This window comes from Ruditapes philippinarum, unplaced genomic scaffold, assembly GCF_026571515.1.
Source record: "Ruditapes philippinarum isolate M1 unplaced genomic scaffold, ASM2657151v2 ctg9622_1_1_1_1, whole genome shotgun sequence".
NCBI classification, from domain to species: domain Eukaryota; kingdom Metazoa; phylum Mollusca; class Bivalvia; order Venerida; family Veneridae; genus Ruditapes; species Ruditapes philippinarum.
In genome coordinates this window covers 1-23,690 of record NW_026865300.1, presented here as the reverse complement: position 1 = coordinate 23,690, position 23,690 = coordinate 1, and the positions used below count along the sequence as shown (strand labels likewise).

General features: G+C 32.9%; 1 protein-coding gene across 1 annotated transcript; it reads right to left on the bottom strand.

Moving 5' to 3' along the window:
• Window positions 1–5,738: 5,738 nt before the first annotated feature.
• On the bottom strand, window positions 5,739–7,843 carry LOC132728578 (uncharacterized). Its single transcript, XM_060714237.1, has one exon. It carries the CDS (start codon window positions 7,809–7,811, stop codon window positions 5,787–5,789), a length of 2,025 nt encoding a protein of 674 aa, XP_060570220.1. The 5' UTR covers window positions 7,812–7,843; the 3' UTR covers window positions 5,739–5,786.
• Window positions 7,844–23,690: the final 15,847 nt, after the last annotated feature.

Here is a 23,690-nt window from a genome sequence, read left to right as displayed (position 1 = left end):
TGAAAAATCATAGAAATAGTTCAAACGTTATTGATATAATACACCATCATGCTAATACTGTGCTTTTCAATGAAGCGTTCTTACTAGAATATTCTGTGTTCGAATCGTGTGAAGCTGAAATGGCTACTAAATGTACCAAAGAGATAAAAACGCCTCCTTTTTCCACATCTCAATCTACTAGTACCTGGAATATTCTACAACAGGCGATATTTCACCTACAGACGCTGTAACAGACTATCTAAAGCGTATTGAAAGCAAATTAAATCACGTAGATCAAATATTAAATACTTTAGATACACTAGAAAGAGGTCAGTAATTTTGAATTAGATTTGAAAAAAAAAACTCTGGAGTTGTGTGCATGATCAAAACAACGCATCGATCAAAAGTTTCGGATATTGACCAGCGTGTTGATACCATTAAATTTGCCCTTGGCAAAGGACAACATGAAATTATCGAAATGCATAAATGAGGCAAAAATGCTGATGATTGAGGCAAAAACGTGACCATTATATTGCTAACAATGTTTTTTCTTATCTAGACGTGTGGTTTTTGACCCATTGTGACCCTATTCGAACTTGACCTAGAAATCATCAAAACAAACTTCCAGACCTATTTCCATGATATTTAGATCAAAACAGTAGCCACTAGAGTGTGAACAATATTATTCTATTTTTACCTCCTGTGACCTAGTTTTCCATCCGAGATGACCCATGTTCGAACTCATCTGAGCAATTACCTTTTACCTAGACAAGCATCCTGATCACATTTGATGACAATTGAGTCACAAGTTCAATTGATAAAGGTATGGCAAACACGAATTATATGTTAATTTTATGCTTCTATTGGTTTGTTTCATTTTACGCCTTTTTCAGTCATATAGGCGGGTAGTTTCCTAACTATCGTTCCTGGAGAGTTACACCAGTACTAGACTACCTTCCTCCGCGCTAAACTACCAAAGCATCTCCCGGTGATCGAACCCACGCCAGAGAGGTACCTGGATTAGAAAACATCAACTCTAACCCCTCGATCACGGAGGCGGTCTAATTTTATGCCATGATTAAAAAAATGTATATTAAAATATATACTGTCTTATACTTCATGAACATACATTAAGCTTCAGTTGGAAACATTATTCACTAGAACTGTGTTGTGTTGGTTTATCGTAAAAACAACCAAACAACGAAGCATTTTTCATAGTTTCATAGCACTTAGAACTTTTAACAGGAGGCTTATCAATAAAAACGCCGTTGTTCACAATATGCTTATGAGGTTAAGGGTTAACAAACTCATTTTATCAGCATATACTAACATCTTTTTGAGGTTTAATGTTTTTAGGTTAACAACAATAGTGTTAGGCGCGGTATGACCAGTTTTGTGTCTATGTGCCGTTAAAATCCAAGCAAATAAACAACAAACAATCGTATATTAAAATGAACCAGTCAATAAATGTAATGTTGTTTGTTTGTGAGAACATCTGCCCGGAAAATCATTCATTGTGATATCATTGACAAAAATATACAATTTCATACTTTTTAAAAGAATTTACCAGAGAAATGAAATTTTGGAATCTAATTTGAATTGGAAGCATACGATTGCTCTTGTTTCACGTTTATTCTGTCTAGTTCCACATGAACATACAGTAAGCTTCATTTTCAAAACGTTATTCATTAGAACTGTGTTGGTGTGCCGGTTAACCATGCCACCTGGCTATATATCTTATTATAAGTGAAGTACTTCATTGCATCATGACAAGCCAAAATCTACTACGTTTTACGCAGAATAAGAAATAAAGTAAAACACTTTGTTTATGTTATTCTGGATGCAAATAACCATGGATACGGATTTTGTTGTTTGTTAAATGTATTTTTATTTATTGTTTTTCAAAACATATTATTCACAAGTTCACAAGTGTGTCGTAAAACCAACCGAGCTATGTAGCCTTTTTCGTAGTTTAATAGCAGTTTAAACTTTTAACAGGAGGCTTTTCGATGAAACGCCATTATTCACAATATGCCTATGCGGTAAAGGGTTAACAAACACATTTTATTAGCATGTACTAAACTCTTTTTGAGGTTCAATATTCTTATGTTAACAATAATGGTGTTCGGCACGGTAAGGTCAGTTATGTGTCTATGTGCCGTTAAAACCCAAGCAAACACACAACAAACACTCGTATATCAAAATGAATGAATCAATAAATGTAATGTTTTTTGTTTGTGAAAGCATCTGCCATTGTAATATCATTTACAAAAAACACATACAATTTCAAAAAAAAAAAAAAATACCATTGATTATTTGAAAGAGATAAACTTCTTTTGTAGGATCTAATTGACTCATTTTAATTATTATTTACAAAGCTTTACAAAACATTTTTATCCTTCTATAGCATTCAGCACGATATGGCAAGTTATGTGTTGCCGTGTCATAAAATCCAAACAAACAAACAATTAAAAAAATACCATGGAATCTAAATTGAAACGGAAGCGTACGTTTTGGCTTGTTCCACGTCAACATTTATTCTGTCTTGTTCCACATGAACATACATAAAGAACTGAGTTGTTGTGCCGTAAAAACATTCCACCTGGCTAAATATATGATTATAAGTGAAGTATTTCCTTGCCTCATGAAAGGCTAAAATCAACAGCGTTTCACGGAAAGTAAGTAATAAAGGGAAACACTTTATGTTATTCTCGATGCAATTATTATATCAATGGATAAGGATTTTATTGTTTATAAATCTTGTTTTTATTTATTGTTTTTCAAAACATGTAATTTTCATTTTCAACTGATAAAGGTATAGAAAAAATGAATGTGAATTTGTATGCCACGAGTAATAAAATGTATATTAAAATTGCTATACAAAATGCTTACATTATCTGATGATGCTTTCCCATAACTCACTGAATCATTCGTTATGATATCATCGACAAAATAACACAATTTCATCTTTTTTCAAACTAAAAACTAACCAGATAAATTAATAAAGGGAATTTAATTTGAAATTAAAGTGTACATTTTTCATTGTTTCACGGCATCGTTTCATACTGTATTATACTTCATGAACATACACAACGTTATTCACTAGAACTGTGTTAGTGTGCTGATAAACCAACCAAACAATGAAGCATTTTGCATAGTTTAATAGCAGTTGGAACCTTTAACAGGATGCTGTTCAATAAATACGCCATTGTTCACAATGCGTTTATGCGCGAAATGGTTAAAAAAAACATAAGCATGTACTAACCTCTTTTTAAATCATCAATAATAGTTGACCAGTTATGTGTCTAAGTTCCATTAAAACCCAAGCAAACAATTAACAAACACTCGTATATTAAAATGAAACAATCACTAAATGTAATGTTGTTTGTTTGTGAAAGCATCTGCCATTTCGATATCAAAAACACATACAGTTTTATACTTTTTAAAAGAATTTACCAGAGAAATGAATTGTTTTAATCTAATTTGAAATGAAAGCGTACGTTTATTTTGTTTAATTTCACATGAACATACATTAAGCTTCATTTTGAAAACGTTATTTACTAGAACTGTGTTCGTATTCCGTAAAACCATTTCACCTGGTTATATATTTTATTATAAGCGAGGAATTCCCTTGCATCATGACAGCCAAAATTATCTACGTTTGACGGAAAATAAGTAATAAAGTAAAAGACTCTGATTATGTAATTCTGGATGCAAAAATCAATTGAATGGATACGGATTTTATTGTTTATTAAATTTTTTTTATTTTTTTTTCCAAACAAATTATTCACAAGTTCAATTGATAAAGGTATGGCAAAAACGAATTATATTTTAATTTGTATGTCGGGATTAAATAAAAATGTATATTAAATTGCTATATAAAATGTTTACGTTATGTTATGATGCTTTCCCTTACCTAACTGAATCATTCATTTTTGTAATCATCGACAAAATAACATAATTTCATACTTTTTGTAAATTAATTAATTAGGTAAATTAATTATTAGAATTTAAGTTGAAATTGAACTGTACATTTTTCATTGTTTTACAACATCGTATACTGTCTCATACTTTGTGAACATACATTTTAAGCTTCATTTTGAAAACCTTATTCGCTAGAACTGTGTTGGTGTAACGTAAAACCAACCAAACAATGAAGCATTTTTCATAGTTTTAATAGCAGTTTGAACTTTTAACCGGAGACTTTTCAATGAATAATTACAAGGCAAGTTTCCTGTTCTTCACATCCCTCAAGGGCAGTACATATGGTGCATCTGCCGAATGAATTAGTCTGAAATACATGAAATTATAACATTTTATTACACAACTTTTATACAAAGAATACAGCTACATTATTTCCAAATTACTTTAATGAGTCCATTTTCTAACAATTTTACCCATATAATATATATGAATAAATTATTTTCATCCTCTGTCAATTTTAACATATTTTAACAAATTTGTATATAACTGTATGTAAGTGACATGTTCCTCATCCTAAAATAATAAGATTTGAAAATGTCTTCTTAAGAATACAAACTTATCATATAAATCTTCCATTTAAGTGGCTGTGAAAACAGTTTTACAGTGCGATGCATATAGGAAGTGTATGAACAAAATGTCACCAATGTACTTTAATCTGTGCTGTTCAAGCATAACATGTTAACCTCTAAACGTTATCATCATACTATAAAGGCAGCAATGAAAATGTATTTATTGTAGGTTAAGAGTTATAGTTGTCCGGTTAAGTGAGGTATAACATAATCAACACGAATAGATCGTGCTCTCCGGTCGTGATATGGATACATATTTGAAAGGCGGGTAGAATCGTCACTCAAGGACTTCGCATTGTAGTGATCACACCGTATTGCGTTATACTTTTTGTTTATGGAGTGTACAGGCGGTGAATGTCCTTCAAATTATGGAAAGGAGTTTATTGATGTTCAATCATTTCTGAAAGAAAAACTTTCTACTTTCAAAGAAGAAATTAGAGAAGAAATGTCTGTGCTGTTCAAACATTACATGTAATACTCTAATTGTTATCGGGCATCAATAAAAATGTACTTATTGCAGGTTAAGAGTTCTAGTTGGACGGTTAAGTTAGGTATAACATAGAATGCACGAATATTTCGTTCTCGCCGGTCGTGATATGTATAGGATAGATCCTGAGTACCAGTTGGATATGAGATTTATAAACGAGCGAAGCGAGTTGATAAATCTCACATCCAACTGGTACGAGCGATCTATCTGACTTAGACCACAGGTAGTTTTCTCTGTTAAAGGTGAAGATTTAACATGCGTAAACGATTTTTTTTCTCCGACAATTACATAGGGACATCCAAATATATCTTTCTCAATCTATTTGGCCTTATTGTAGGCACGAGAAAATGGCATAATTCATGTTCTTTCATAAGTTACTGTATACACAATCTTTTGAATGATATTTATTATTATATGAAATGTCACAAAAAGTAAAGTAAATATCATATTTGCATAATATGCTAACAAAACTGAGGAATATATTGAAGTAGATTTGTAACCAATACCGATAAATACCTGAAATATCTGTTTGGTGCTTCATCATTATCAGTATCTATACACGTAGATCTAGTCACCGCCTTTTTCATCTAAAACAAAATTAAAATATAATTTATGAGGAAATTAAACATGAATATCAAAACATGTTTTTATGTAAATAAATTATTTATATTATTTTATTATATATACATTTCTTATATTTCAAGTATTTTAACAAAACTGTCAATATATATGCATTCTATGTTTAAATAATTAGGTTAAGTATTATTTTAAGTGATATACCGAACCTTTTCAATATTATCAATATTGAGGCAAACTCTTGTCCATCTCTCATCAGTGGGAACACCATATGGCATATAAGACTTGATCCTTTTATTAGTTGACTCAAGTATGAAGTCACCGCCCTCGGCTTTACTTGGATGTCCAGACTGTGATAAACATATGTTTTCTTCAATGAATGATTTAATCTCGGGCGGTGCTTTTAACAGGATGTTTTCGAATCTAAACCATAGGTCCATATAGATTGTCATGTTTATACCATAGAAATGATTTGTTAGTTTGTCAAGTGCCGTTTTCATAATTTTGAAATTCCCTCTTCTCATTCCTTTTTTGAAACTTTTCGAAGCCAAAGGATAAGTGAAGTTACATTTAAATAAAAAGATGTAATTTGAATTTTGATTAGGTACGTATTTGTATAAATTTTCAATATTTGGTTGTTCGTTTTGTTCAATGCAGTGTTGAATAAATGGAGACAGAAGTTCCGTTGATAAGCTTTCAAATAAGATTGATAAAATTTGCGTTGCTTTATGATGATCTGTACAATTTTCACATGCCGTAAGCGCGTTTACAGATTTCCATCCTAACAGTAGTGCAAGGTCTTTGATGCAAACTTTCCATAACAGTTTATATAATGCTTTTGTTATATTGATATCTAAGTGTCCAAACCCAGGAAGCAGTAGAATGGTTTTATATTTTTTGCACAATTCTAAATCCACGTTTATATTTTCATTTTCTATATGATTTTCAAATGCTAATGTCTTTGTAAATTTTATTCCACAGTGCGGGCATATGAATATATTGTCAATAAGTTTAGAACATAAATTGAATGGTAGACCATCGCAACCAATAGCTAGACAGGTTTTGTTGTTTTTCTCAACGATAGTGTCTAAAACTATTTCTAGGGAATTAAACGAACATGGATTTACTGGAATAGGTTTCAGTACTAATACGTTGGTTTTTCCAGAAACGTTAGAAGGTATGTCATCATAGGGATCTTTCATGGCTCGCAACTCAGATGTGCTTCGACCGGTAACTGGTTCAACCGTTATTTTGCGCAATTTATGTGGGGGAGGTCCATCATTTGTTTTCATTATTTCAGAAATAACATGGTGTATATATTCATTACGCTGACCTCTAAATAACTTGTTGTTTTCTGTGGTAATAATTTCACCGCCATTTATAGACTGAAGATAATGCCATGAAGCTGGGATGAACAATTCATTTTTTTGTATCTTAGTTTCACATGGTGGTATCAGACATGCAGTTGTTGTTACAACACTTATCAGTGGCTTTAAGTCATATTTGACATTCCAGTTTCTTGCCATTATTTGATTATTATCAAAGAAATAAATACAGTCTTTCAATTCTGGTACCTTTTGCTCATTTACAGCTTTGGATTTGAGGAATTCTAACACAGTGACATAGGAGCCTGAAGGTGAAAACGCTGCATTAAGCTCAACTAATTGTCTGCTTCCTGTTACAAAATAAGATATGACTGTTTTTGCAAAATTTAAAGGCCCTATGTAGGAAGGACTTGCCAATTGTACAAGATTTTCATAAGCATTAATTGCACAATTATTTTTACTTGCTGCTTCTTCGCAAAACTCTAGAAAGAACTCCCTAACAGCAACATCCATATCACTCCATAAATTTTCAAATAACAGCCCCTCTATATTTTTTGACACATAGTCACTCTTAATTCCTCGTAGTCTTATTTTAATAAGCTTGGCATAACTTCTTGACAACAAAATCAAATCATCCTGTTCTATATCATTATTTTCAATTAATGAGCAAAATTCTTTAAAAGAATACTTTGCTGTGGTGGCATGGTTTAATGCAAACATATAGCAACCTTCACACAAGTATTTATGATATGATTGTAATAAATTATTATCTTTCAAATAGTTTAAAGCAGAATTTTTAAACTTTTTGCTTGAGACAATGGAAGACACTGGAGAATCCGAAGTACTTAATTCATCGTGATCCCTGCATGAGCATTTTCTCTTTGGAGGCATGCTGATGTTTCTGCAATAAAGATATGTGTAATCTGCTTTTATTGATTGGCGTTATTTAAATTTGAAATAACTAATTACACTAATAGGCTTTGAGACAATTTATCAAAACTTGAACGTTGAACCATATCGCTCAACAGTCAACATTTTAAATAGATAGATAAAATATGAACTGGCAAGATAATATTTAATTTTCTATATCATTAGGAAATATGATAAACAAAGAATAAGATATGGGTCATAACTTGTTTTATTTTACATTATTAACAACATTTTTTAGACTTTCAAAATACACAATTTACATATTTTTACTATTTGTTGTGTTACATTTGAAGTAAGCTTCTTTGTGATACAGATTACATAGGGAGTAAACCAGTCTGGCAAAATGGCGTTGAATAGAAGGAAGAACAGGTTTTTTTTTCACATAAAAGTCAATTTCATTGCATTATTTAAATGTTACAGGTATATTTTACCCTTTTTGTCACTCATATTTCATTGTAACTTACTGTAATAAACAGTTTCAGCCGACAAATCTCAAGTAGGCTATATATGTTGGAAATTCTTGTTCACTGGCTCTTTTCGTACTGTAAACAATTCGTACATAGCGGAACCGGAATGCGGATTTTTGTTTTTTGATGCGAAGGGCGGAAATACTGTTTTATTTGGACTGTGATTCTTTAAATTTACATATTTATATTTTTGTAAATATACAGATCATGTGTGTATATATAGATAATGTGTGATTCAAGGTATTTCTTAGACCTGTTTAACTAGTTTGTCAAATCAAAATATCATGGGAGCCAGGTGTCTAGTTAAAGTAGAAAAGGGTAAAGCTTTTCTTCGGTTAATAAACCCTACTGAACAATCTGTAACTCTCAAAAACAACAAAATGTTAGCTATAGCTTCAGAAATAAATTGCAAGTCCATATTCGCATTGAATGAAAATGAACAAAATCAAAATTTCCAAGACCCCAATTCAAAACATAAGAAAACAAAGAAATTTGATTTTAACTTTGAAGATTCAGATCTGACTGAAAATCAAAAAGAAGAACTTTTGAAACTTTTGCACAAAAATTCTGATATTTTTGCTGAAGGGTTGCATGATTTAGGTAGAACACACCTCACCACTCATAAAGTGCACACAGGGGATTCTCCTCCTGTAAAATTACCATTTTATAAGCAAACACCTGAAATGAGACGCAAAACAAAAGAATTAACTGATGAAATGTTAAGGACAAATCAGATAGAAGAAAGTTGTTCTAATTGGCACTCTCCCGTAGTACTGGTCAGAAAAGCAAATACTGATGAATACAGATTTGCTGTTGATTACAGAAAACTAAACAAAATTAGTAAACCCCAAGACTATCCTATTCCCAGATTGGCTGATATATTTGATGCTATTGGAGAAGCAAACGCTCAGTACTTCACATCATTAGATTTAGGCAAAGCATTTTGGCAAGTACCTCTTGATGAGGAAAGTAAAGAAAAATGTTCTTTTATTACATATGATGGAATTTTTACTCCTCAAAATATGCCATTTGGACTTTCTGGAGCTCCTGCCACTTTTCAAAATTTAATGATGAAAGTTTTGAGAGGCATTTCTTGGAAGTATGTTCTTTGTTATGTTGATGATTGTATCATATTTTCCTCCAACTTTCAACAACACTTGAAACATATAGATGAGGTATTTAACCGGCTAAGGCAAGCAGGATTAAAACTGTCTCCAAAAAAGTGTTTCTTTGCACAGAAAAAACTTAACTATTTAGGTCATGTTATTAGCAAAGATGGCGTACAAACCGATGAAAGAAAAGTCGAAAAAATTATGAAATTATCTCCTCCTAAAGATCAAAAAGGTGTCAAAAGTTTACTTGGACTGACGAATTACTACAAAAAATTCATATCAGGTTACAGTAAAATCTGTGCTCCAATAATCAATCTCTTGAAGAAAGATGTTAAGTTCTTTTGGTCCCAAGACTGTGACAAGGCCCTTGATACACTTAAACAAGCTCTCTCGTCTGCACCTATTCTTGCTTTCCCAGATATGAATAAACCCTTCATTCTCACATGTGATGCAAGTACTGTAGGATTAGGTTTTATCTTAGGCCAAATGGATGAAAATGGCAAAGAAAGGGTCATCGAATATGGAGGAAGAGCCTTACATGGATCAGAAAAGAATTACTCTGCCTCTGAATTAGAATGTCTCGCAATAGTTTCTGGTGTTAAAACTTATAAATCATACCTTTCAACAGGGCTACCTTTCACCATTTATACAGATCACAAAGCTTTAAAATGTTTAAATTCATTAACTGTTTCAACAAATGCTAGACTAGCCAGATGGTCACTTTTTCTTCAGGGATTCAAATATAAAGTTGAATACATTAAAGGCAAACATAATAGTGCAGACGTTTTATCTAGGTCAATTGAAAAACCCAGAGTTGACCAAAATCCCAGTCCCAACAATTTAAATGAAAAACAGGTTAAGGAAAACAAAATTCAAGACAAAGTTTTAATCTCGTCAGTTGATATTTTGGATGAAGCATCTGATAAGGAATGGCTTGAAGTCAATTTTGAATACACAACTGATAATTCAATATTGTCCGTTGACGTAAAGTCACCAGTAGAGGAAAAAATAGAAAATGACACAGAATTGATTAAATTACAAAAAACTTGTCCTGAATTTAAAGATATGTATCTTTACCTGTCATCCAAAATTTTACCAAATGATAAAAAGCAAAAGAACTTTGTAATTCATAACCAAGACCAATTTGATATTGTTGATGGAATACTTATTCATAGGTACCAGCCAAGGAGCAAGAAAAAACCAACAGATGAAAAATTGATATTTCAGATTGCATTACCTTCACAATTAAGGCTAAAAGCAATGCAGTCATATCATGATTTTAATGGCCATTTTGGTATCAAGAAAACATTTTCTGCATTGCAAGCTAAATACTATTGGCGTCACATGTGTCAAGATATTACTGACTTTGTGAAATCTTGTGACCTTTGTCAATTCGCAAAGAAAAATTCACATCCCCACACTACTCCTCTAAATCCACTTCCTGTAGTCAAAGTGTTCGAACGAATGCATATTGATATTTTGGGTCCCCTAACAAAGACTACAGATGGTCATGAATATATTCTTGTCTGTGTTGACAGTTTTCCAGATGGGTAGAAGCATTTCCTTTGATCACACAGTCAGCTACAGAAATTGCTAGAGTTTTGCATGACGAAATATTTTGTCGTTATGGTGCTTGCTTATCCCTTGTTACAGACCGAGGACGCAATTTCTTATCCAAACTGATAAATGCAATCTGTGAGGTCTACAAAGTCTCAAGGCACAAAACAGCCAGCTACAACCCACAGGCAAATGGATGTGTAGAACGCCAAAATGCAGTGATCGCCCAAACTCTAAGAATGTATGTCAATGAAAAAAAGAATAATTGGCATCTTATTCTTCCAACAGTGCTAATGTCCATTAGGTCATCTCCAAATACAGAGACATCAGGTTATTCACCTTTCAAAATGCTTTTTGGTCAAGAAATGCGTTTACCTTTTGACACAGACTTAGTGCCAAGAGAAAGCCTAGGTCCTGAAGCAAAAACATTCATGACACAACTGTTAAACAATTTAAAAACAGTCCATTTTCAAGCCACAACAAACTCTGAAATAACTCAAAAAGATAGCAAGCAAAGGCATGACATTAAAGCCAAGAAATCAAACTTTGCATTAACTGAAAAAGTCCTTCTTAAAGTTAACAAGTACACCCCAGGTCTTTCAAACAAACTTCAACTTAAATGGGAAGGACCGTATTATGTAACACAAAAAGGTCCCCATGACACATACCGCATTGCAGATTGCAAAACACATAAAGCTCGAAAAGCCTTTGTCAATGCCAAAAATTTAAAAACATATCATGACCCAAGAAATTATAGACAAGAATTTCATCAGCAAGATCCAGATAATGTAAACAGTCAAAATAGTGATCAATCAAACAATGATCACAATATTACTAACTCACAAAATAGTCAAAATGATAATAATGTGAATGAATCAGATTCTCCTTTAACAAAAATACAACAAGATGATAGTAATACTCAAAACTTAAATAGGGAAAATGAAAATAACCAAAATCAGGATAACAGAAATGCTGATAATGATGATAATGATGATAATGATCATCAGAGTATTGATGATACTGATGATGATAACTGGCTAGATGCAGTTAAAATATTAAAACAGAAAAAATGGGGTAACAAAAAATACTTCCTTGTACAATGGGCAGACCCAAATATAAAGCCCTCATGGGAAGTCGAAGAAGATTGTAGCGAAATGCTACTTAGAGCATTTTATGCCAAACATACTTTAACAGGAAAAACTCGAAAAAGACCAACAAAATATAAATATTTTGATAAAGCATAAACAGAGAAAAACTATTTGTATACATGTAATTTTAATGTACTATTATAACATTATACAAGTACTGAAATGTTATTAAAAATTGCAAAATATTTTTTTTATAGATACACGTTTTATTAATTTAGTTGTTGTTATAAACTCACAGATAATTTTTGTCATAATATAATATTCTATGCATTGTGCATTAATTTATTTAAAGGCAGGTAGACATTGTTGCTTATGATTGTTCAAATATTTTAATAAGATCACTAAGTATCATATTGCTTTATTTTGGCATTGTCCTAACTTACTGATATATGCCAACAGACATATAATGCAGGAAAGTCAAATTTTAAGGTTCAAGTTTGATTATTATAAGTGAAGAGTGTATGATCTTGTATGTTAGTATATGAATGTTGTCCTGTCCTCTTCAACTATTTGTTTCTCAATCATTCCTGTTTCCTGATCAAAGTGCTAGATTGCAAAACTGGGACGTCAATTTTGCAACAATGACTGACTTGCATCCAATCTGTTTTGTTTTAGTTAAATGGGCAAACATGATGCTTATGGTGATGCTTATGGCACTCTGTACTGCTATGGTATCTGGAAATCTGTCTACTGAGTTGCAACGACTAGATTATGGTGTAGCCTTTGAACCTAAAGCCGAGTTATATCTGTCGGAAGAAACCTGGGTATGAATTACCAACAAGTCTCAATATGATTGATATGCCAGGATGTACAAAAGATGCAAAATCATGTCTATTTGTTAATGATGTACTATTGGAAGTCAACCAAATAAGACATGCAACAGAAATCATGATTAACAGTACATTGAAAACAATTTAAAAACTTATTCCTGAGAGAAATTTGAATGTAAAAAGTAGATCTAAACGTGCAATTTTATCCTTCATTGGAGATTTATCAAAATCTATATTTGGAACTGCAACAGTAGAAGATGTAGAAAGGTTGGCATATCACATAAATGCACTTAACAAAATAACTTCAAAAATTATATCTGGTATGGAACAACATGAAGAAAACCTTGCTTCTTATATAAAGGCTTCTGATCAAAGAATGTCCAATTAAATGGAAGGTTTAAAAACAAATGAGTTGGCCATCCAACATATCCAAAATGAATTATACAGTTCCTATGATAATCTAGAAAGAGCTTTTACTACCATAAATGTATTTCTTGCAAAACATATTGAAAACTCCAGAAACATAGAAAACGATGTTAATAAAATCTTAAATAGTGTGTTTGATTTAGTCGAAGGCAAAATTTTCTCTCATTTAATCCATACACATACAATGTCAAAAGCACTAAATGATATTCAGACAATAATTCATAACAAATTTAATGGTTTTCATCTTGTATATACAAATATTAATGACATATATGAAAATGTAAAAACAATTTATGCACGAAAAGGGTCAAGATTGCCCTAAAACTTCCTATTGTTCCGTTCAAAAGTCCTTTAACCTTGTACAATATACAGTCATTTTCTGTACCAGTAAACGACTCTACAAACCATGAAACCCAGTTAACCTCAACTTCATGCTCTTGCAAATTGTAAAATGAACAATTTTAATTTTTTTTTGTAAATTTAATAAAGTTCTTAAACCAATAACAACTCCAAAATGTATCCTTGGTGTTTTTCAGAATGATAAAGCTATGATTAAACAAAATTGTAATTTCAGGTTTATTTTAGATCATATAAATCCAAACATGATTGTCTTATCTAAAACAAGTATTGTTGTATATAACATTGAAACATTGCAATTCATATGTAATTCCTCTAGGCATATGGTAACTGGATGTAATTGTTGTTCAGTTACAGCTAAGAATATATTCTTACCTCAAAGATTGTCAAATTGTCAAGAAACAACAATTTCTTAATTACACCCAATAAATTTGCCAGTTCTACAACAATTTTCAATGATACTTCAATACAATCTATTGAAAGTAACTCACTTTTTAAAACCCCACTTGATATTGAAGTACCACACTTTAGGCTGTATAATCATTCAATTAATCAAATAATAACTGATGACAGAAAGTCTCATCTACGTCTACAAAAAATGGCTGAAGCTGCTAAGAATGATGCTATAGCATTTCAGACATAACTGAACCTCTACTAGCTGAACAAATAACAGTTGAAGACTCTTAGCTATCCACAGATGAAATTGTATTGAAAGATTTGAGTTCTACATATTGTGTTTATTTTTATTTTCAACATGGTCAACTTCTTATACCTTTGTCAAACCATTTGCCTGATATGAACTAAGGATATGAGCACATACAAATTCTGCAAACTGGACAATATTTTATTGATGTATTTTGTTTGTATTGTTTTATTGTAATACTGATCTATAAAGTCTGTATGATACATGTACTTATATTTTTCACTAACTTTGTATCACATAATGTTGATAACAGGGAAAAAGATATTTCTTATTTCCAATATGGAATTATTTTGGTTTTATCTTTATATCTTATATTACAACATAATTGTATACATTATAAGTACGTTGCACCATTTTTGTTTTTTTCGCAGTCATGTTTTGTCGTAACTTACCTAGAACTCACACTGTCCGACAAACAAACTTTTACACTTTATAGGAATGAAGTAATTTCAGGGGGGAGGTCGTGTTATGCTATAAAATTAGCTATTTTCTTGTAATATTTTATATTGTGTATATTAAATAAGTGAGTGAAATATTTGTATTGAATTTCATTTTAAATTTTATTTTGTATTTTCTGATTTTAAAATTAGGCATAAATATAAAAATAAATGATACCCTTTTTTCTTTGTTAAATCTCAAGTACATTTACCGCCTCCGTGGTCGAGGGGTTAGAGTCGATGACTTCTAATCCAGTTACCTCTCTGGCGTGGGTTCGATCCCCGGGAGATGCTTTGGTAGTTTAGCGCGGAGGAAGGTTGTCAAGTACTGGTGTAGCTCTCCAGGAACGATGGTTAGGAAACTACCCACCTATACGACTGAAATACTGTTGGGGAAAAGGCGTTAAATGAAACAAACAAACAAACAAATGTGTTCAATTAGAATGTCCCAAACAGGTGACATGTTGTTACAGAGAAGCCAATGTGCTAAAAGCCTTTTACACTAGACAAAGAATTGCAAAATGCTTGTTATATTTACATCTGTGATAAACTTAATTCTTCAAAAAACATAGTCACTTAAATTTACTGATAGTGATTATAAAATATGTAAGTTATTTCACAAGTATTTTCAGAATTAAGCCAGATCTTGTAGTGCCGCCTCTCTAGAAATAATGTTTAATTATTGGTCAACTAAGCTAAACCAATGGACAGTGAGAGAATCCCTTAAAAGATCCCTTTTCCAGCTGGCAGTATCATTCTGCCTGATTAATAACTATATGTTTTGACAAATTAAATAATAGCTGGAAAAGTGGGTTAAACTTTCTTATATTTTTATATCTAGGTAAGTTGTATTTTATTCTATGTACATTTTGTGAATGTTTGATGTTAAATGACTAAAATTTAGTTATGAACACTAAGCTGTTCTTATTTTGAATTATGTCCAAAACTTTGTTAAAAACTTCAAGTAACAAGATGTTACTTAATATTTGAATATTATCTATTTTTGTCTTATAAGCAATTCAAGTAAATGAATGTCAAACCTACTTTCATTGATATGTCAGAATTTAAATATCATGTTTATAATACATCATTCTGCCTGATTAATAACTATACACTTAACAAATCTTATAAGTGTGCACGTATAAAAATCAAATTTTCTCAGATACTAATACACATAGGTCTCTGAAATTTTAACCAAGTATAGTACAGATATGTGCAATGATGGGTATCGATTTTTATGTCAAGGCAATTCGTACTTACTGAGAAATAGCGATGTGTGCAATATTGCGCGAAAACCGAATTTCACATTTCTGTAAAATGTGTATTTATATTGGGTGCAAAAAGGTCTAAATCTCTTGATTTCACTAAAATACAAACATAAAACATAGGATCACCGATAGGGTATGATACTACAATGATATCCAGGGCATTATGTCACTGTGATTTTAATATTTGCTTTATTGAATTTCAGTAAAGACTGGTTTATGTCGATCTCCGTAACGCGTTGTACCCAGTTGCTAAAAGCAATGCAAACACGATATTTTCATTAATATCAAAGTACCAAGAAAGTTTGTTTTTAGTTTTAAAGTACAATCTTAGTCAATATGTTTATTTGAGAAAATATTATGCAAATTTATTTTCAAAATGGGCGCCTGAAATGCAAATTCCCTTGCGTAAAACTTCTAGACGGCCATTTTTCTTTCAATTGCAAAAATTCTGCAATAAATTTATGTTTTTTGGATGTCTTTATTTTAATAGAATCCTTGATGGTCAATAATAACTTCATTTAGCGCCAACCTGTCACCCTCACGTGCACTTTGTTGTTTATGTCATGTCACGGATGAACGCACACAACAAAAATAACCGTTAATTCTGAATATAGCATTCTAAAAATAAACCATTCAAACGATGAATTCCAAAATTTGGGTAAAAAATGTCAAGTAATTAAAAAGTTATTCACATTTAAAAACTGCACAGTTATAAGTTTTGTTAAGTGTATGTGTTGACAAATTAATAAAAGCTGGAAAAGTGGATTAAACTTTCTCATATTTTTATATCTAGATATTCCTCATTGTGAAAGATTCTGCACGATAATCGAAAGCAGAACACATGCACTATTTCAGGTACAAATATGAACTTTGTGATATAACATTAATAGTTAGATTTTATACCTGTTTTTGTCTGCAGTTTTCAATGTTTCTTGTTCCTTGTCATGGATAATTTTTTTATATTCAGGTGAGCGATTTCAAGTACTCGTGGGTCGCTTGTTTAAAAAATCGTGATTATATGATTTTGCTCTTTTTAGCAAGGCAATGAATTGTATCTACCCATATGAGATGTCATTGAGAGTGTTGCATTCCATAATGTCACATGACAACATCAATTTTACCTGCTAACATTAACAAACAACACTCAGTGTCACAATTCAAATATTCACTGACAGTTATTGTTATTGGTATAATGTAAAAATATCTTTAATACTACTTTGTTAGGCCTAACAAGATTGCATTTGAGAAAAATGCTATGCCACCGCATTAATACAATACTAAATAGTAGTGTAGGAACAGATTTTGTTTTGTTTCTATACAATTTTGAAGATTGTCATAATGCATAGATCCCTGACCTTATAAATAATCTAATTCTTATTATCAGATTAGTGGTTAAATCTGTTGTTAACTCAATAAAAGATCAGAGTAGGAATATATCAATGCACTCGAGTCTAGTAAATTTGGTGGTGAAGGTCATATTTCACACAGCCTAAATTTCATGACGACATCAAAGGACAACACAGTAAGACACTTTGTCAAAATCTAGGTCAGCTGAAATCAAAGTTCACTTTACATCTTAATCTGTGCACATGGTTCAAATTTCATAGCTGTACATCAAAGGACAAGAAAGTAGGTCACATCATCAAAATCTTGGTCACCTGATATCAAAGTTCAACTAAAACTGTGCACATGGTCAAAATTTCATTGCTGTACATCAAAGGACAAGAAAGTAGGTCACTGTCCCCTTGGGCAAGGCAAAATTTTGGACCCAAGGGTTCAATTCAAAACAATCTTGATACAGGTCCACCAAACAACATTTCAAGTCAAATATCTAAGCTGTAGCTTTCTCCCATTCAGAAAACATTTGTTTTATTTTCTGTTTTTACTATGTGTACATAATGAGAATCAATGCCCCCGGGCAGGGCCAATTTTGACACCAGGGGGAAAATTTGAACACCTTTGGTAGAGGACCTATAGATGATATTATATAGCAAACATCAAAGCTCTATGTCTTGTTCCTTCAGACAAAAATATTTTTTATTTTTTTACTATATGTACATAATGAAAATCAATGACCCCCGGGGCGGAACCAATTTTGACCCCAGGGCTATAATTTGAACAATCTTGCTAGAGGTTCACTACACAATGTTTCATGCAAAATATCTTAACTCTAGCATTTGTAAATTAAGAGAAGATGATTTTTTAAGTTTTTACTATATACATATAAGGAAAACCTATGGCCCCGGGGCGGGGCTAATTTTGACACTAGAGACAAAATAATTTGAACAACTTTGGTAGAGTACCTAAAGATGATATTATTTAACAAATATTAAAGCTCTAAGCCTTGTTCCTTTAGATAATAAGATTTTTTTATTTTTTTTACTATTATGTATATATTGAAAATCAATGACCCCCTGGGCGAGGACAATTTTGACCCCAGGGCTATAATTTGAACAATCTTGCTAGAAGTTCACTTCTCAGTGTTTCATGCAAAATATCTGACCTTGAGCATTTGTCAATTGCTAGAAGAAATTTTTTTAAAGTTTTACTATAAGTTTTTACTATATACATAAAAGGAAAACCAATGACCCCCGGGGCGGGGCAAATTTTGACCCCAGGGCTATAATTTGAACAATCTGGGTAGAGGTCTACCATACAATGCCTTATGCAAAATATCTAAGCTCTAGGCCTTTTGGGTATTTACAAGAAGATGTTTTAAGTTTTTACTATATGTACATATAGTGAAAATCAATGACCCCCGGGGCAGGCTGATTTTGACCCCAGGGCTATAATTTGAACAATCTTGGTAAGGGTCTACCAGACAATGCCTTATGCAAAATATCTAAGCTCTAGGCCTTTTGGGTCTTTACAAGAAGGTATTTTAACTTTTTACTATATGTACATATAGTGAAAATCAATGACCCCCGGGGCGGGGCCGATTTTGACCCCAGGGCTATAATTTGAACAATCTTGGTAGAGGTCTACCAGACAATGCCTTTTGCAAAATATCTAAGCTCTAGGTCTTTTGGGTCTTTACAAGAAGATTTTTTTAATTTATTCTTATAATTCCTTTTGGTTGCCATGGCAACCAGATTTCTGCATGGAATGAAATTCTTTGAACAACTTTGGAAGCCCTTCACCCAAGGATCAATCCTGCCAAGTTTGGTTGAAATTGGACAAGTGGTTTTTCACAAGAAGATTTTTTAAGTTCACTATATAATCTATATAACACACACACACACACACACACACACACACACACACACACACACACAAACAAACACACACACAGGTGAATCGCTATATGCCACCGCATCGCAGATGCTGCGGTGGCATAATAAAAAACCATATCCCGCTACTAGTGATAGAAAAAATCCACATAACAAGATGATATCAAACCCAGCTTATTTGCTTCGGTTGGCATCACTCATTTTTAGATTAATGTTTTGTTATATCAACTTCAGTGCAATGCCATATTTATATATTGATTTTATGAATGCATTGGGGTAGTGTATGCATTAAGTTACAGTCATCTAAAATCTATTTGGACTTTCCTATGATTTTAATTGAAGCAGAAATGAACATGTATCTCAGATATGGGTACCATAATTCATTTCCGTTGGTGAATTCCAGCTTTTGGCTGGAAACATCTTGTCCGGGGATCTTGGGAATGCAATGCAAGAGAGAGGCATGAGCACTGAGGTGATCAGAGGCAATCATACAAAGGCCGCTTGAATGACTTTATATCGTCACGGATTAAGAAACTCTTATTTCCAGATGACATTATATGAAAGCCTAAATGATGAGGAAGCTCTAAAGGTGGGTCTTCATCACAATTAAACCAACCTGAAGGCTAAGCCTATGTCATTTCTAGATAATGTAGATGTTATTGTGAAGCTTAATCAAGACATCAGTTTTTCAGAAGAAGGTCAATTTTCTTACATTATTGAAAATCATCGAACAGCACCATCAACATATATTCTTATCCTATTCCAATTGCATATATTATATTGAATGTAATTATTTGATTAAATGTTTTTAAAATGTTCTTCTTTGACATATAAATGGTTTATTTGATTTATAAATGCTTTATTTGATAGTTGGATTTTTACCTACCTTCTTTTTGACTATAAATGGTGTTTTCTTTAATCTCACATCATGTATGGCAAAGTTCATAAGTCTAGCATCTTTATTTCAAGAGTTATCTTCTCTTTAAGAACTTTGCTTTTAAAATGTTATGTTTTGGTAACAACTAAGGATGTTCACAGATTTACCTTTGGACGTTTTCAGTCTGTCTGTCTGTCTGTCTGTTGCTAAATACTATTTTTTTAGATCATTATTAAAGAAGTTTGAACTTTTTCAACAAATTTACTTAAATAGAGAAAAGTTGAAACATTATATATACATTTTCATCCTGATAAAATTGGTTTTTTTTATTATCTGTTTTATAATATATGATAAACAAGATCAACATGGAAAAGCGGCGTTAAATGAACGTAACCTCCACACGACCAAACAACAAGAAGCAGTGCCAAGGAGCCCAGAAGGTCCCCAAACAAAAACTGGATAGGGCATTAGGAAGAGCACGAACAGGTTAATCACAAAAACAATTTGTATTACTAACTGATAAGGAAATCAAAGAAAACAGATAACTGTTTGAATAATTTGTAACTGACAAGGACTTCAAAGAAAACAAATAAGTAATTAACCAATAGGCCCACAGAATTAAAGAGCACAGGGGAAGGGAACTTAAGAACCGGGGAAGGGGGATACATTAAAGAAATAAAACTAGGGGCAAAGAGGAAGATATTAACCTTTGACGAGAAAACAACAAGGGACACAAGCAAAAGTGTCAACGAAACAGCGTGAAACAACATAGATGAAAATCAAAGCCATATTTTAATTGACCCAATTAAATTATCTCTCTCATTGCATTCTTTTGAATTTTTCCTATGTCAGCAGTAAAAGACTATAAATATTCAAGAGACTGACTTGAAACTCAAAATATATGAACAGTGCCTGGACAAATGTACAGCGCGGTCTGCATTTATTTTGAATAACCTTTCATTTAGTTTTCTTTTGTAAAGGTAGCTAGTGCATTACTTGAAAGTTTTTAATGTCAGCCTCTTGAACAACACTGTAGCTATGATCTTAAGGAATACAGCAAAATGAACGTATGTGAACATTGATAAATTTGATACTTTCTCTATTTCAGAATGGTCGTCAAGTACGAAATGACTTGGGGGTTTATATGGCTGTTTTAAGATAGCCAAACCAGATGATTGAACGTTTACACCAGGCAGACCAAAAATGGTACAAAACCACTCTCACAAACCCTTATAAAGCACACTGAAATGAAGCAGTACATGGACACGGGAACTGAGATTTTGGGTCAAGAAGGGGTTCAAGCCTTGAAGGAAAAAAAATAAGTCAACTGTCGCAAAATAAAAATGAAGACAAATAACAAGAAAAAAAAATTGTCTCCTATTGTGATGAATAGTGTTTGAGATAATACCTTCCTTAATAGACATTTGTTATTTGAATAGTGTTTGCTTTTTATGCTAAGCAAAATGTCTACATTTTTCTCATATAAATAGAGGAATTTCTTAAACATTGCAGAGTATGGTCTCAAAATAGATAAATACAGAATCCCTAAAGAAAGCCCAACACGGCAAAATTGAAAATGTTGCAGGCTCGGTTTGATTGAGCCTGTTCATGGACGGTACTGGAAAGTGCAAGTTACCGTCCACGCCCCCTATCACCGGCTTAAGCAGAATTCAACATTTAACATGAACTGGTAAAATTTAGAATTTTGAAACATCCGCAGATGTGTTCATATGGCGGTTATCATGGAACCTTCAATGTGACACGGTAGTGCCATTCCATGAAAAGCGGCATATGGTCCCCAAGTAAAAAAATGCGTGTGCCCTAAACGAGAAAACAATGGGCGGAACTAAATAAAATGGAATTCTGAAAGGGGATCTGAGGTTATGAAGCCTGCGTATCACAGATAGGACGTCAAAAGACAAATTTAAAAAGCAGGCAACATATCCTAAGGGTGATTCAACATTATTCAAGTAAGAATATTGGAACCACCCAACTAGAAAGTGCCAAAAAGTTGAAACTAAAAATACCACAAGCACAAAAATAATGTCGTGCTGAACGATCTTCAAGGATCGAAAATATAACATCATTGATTAAATGTACGGGGAGACTTTTTACAGCCGCCACACGGCATAAATAACACGTATGTGATCATAAAATAGATAAATACAGAATCCCTAAAGAAAGCCCAACACGGCAAAATTGAAAATGTTGCAGGCTCGGTTTGAATGAGCCTGTTCATGGACGGTACTGGAAAGTGCAAGTTACCGTCCACGCCCACTAGCACCGGCTTAAGCAGAATTCAACATTTAACATGAACTGGTAAAATTTAGAATTTTGAAACATCCGCAGATGTGTTCATATGGCGGTTATCATGGAACCTTCAATGTGACACGGTAGTGCCATTCCATGAAAAGCGGCATATGGTCCCCAAGTAAAAAAATGCGTGTGCCCTAAACGAGAAAACAATGGGCGGAACTAAATAAAATGGAATTTTGAAAGGGGATCTGAGGTTATGAAGCCTGCGTATCACAGATAGGACGTCAAAAGACAAATTTAAAAAGCAGGCAACATATCCTAAGGGTGATTCAACATTATTCAAGTAAGAATATTGGAACCACCCAACTAGAAAGTGCCAAAAAGTTGAAACTAAAAATACCACAAGCACAACAATAATGTCGTGCTGAACGATCTTCAAGGATCGAAAATATAACATCATTGATTAAATGTACGGGGAGACTTTTTACAGCCGCCACACGGCACAAATAACACGTATGTGATCATAAAATAGATAAATACAGAATCCCTAAAGAAAGCCCAACACGGCAAAATTGAAAATGTTGCAGGCTCGGTTTGATTGAGCCTGTTCATGGACGGTACTGGAAAGTGCAAGTTACCGTTCAAAATGAACCATGCACTCAATGATGGAAACATGACGTGCTCCGACGGCTAAGGCTATCTTGCGGGCGGTTTAAGAGAAAATTCACTTTCCTGGAAAAGTTGATTATCTACAGAAGATTTTAAAGAAATTGACTTTGTTTGGTAGAAATGTGGGTCAATCAATCGATTCCTTTTAATGGAAAGATGGGATGTTGTAGTAGCGAGAATTTTTTTTCCGGAAAATGAAAGAATACTGGCTTTCTGGTCGTCACATCATATACACTGACGGAGCATTTTTGCATTCATCACACTGTGTAAAGAAATGCTGGCAGTCACATGATGTTAGCATGAAGGTTCCATTCAGCAGAGGTGAAAGATTTATTATTGTTCATACTGGTTTGGCCCAAGGGTTTAACCGCCTCCGTGGCCGAGGGGTTAGAGTCGATGACTTCTAATCCAGGTACCTCTCTGGCGTGGGTTCGATCCCCGGGAGATGCTTTGGTAGTTTAGCGCGGGAGGAAGGTTGTCTAGTACTGGTGTAACTCTCCAGGAACGATGGTTAGGAAACTACCCGCCTATATGACTGAAATACTGTTGAAAAAGGCCCGTAA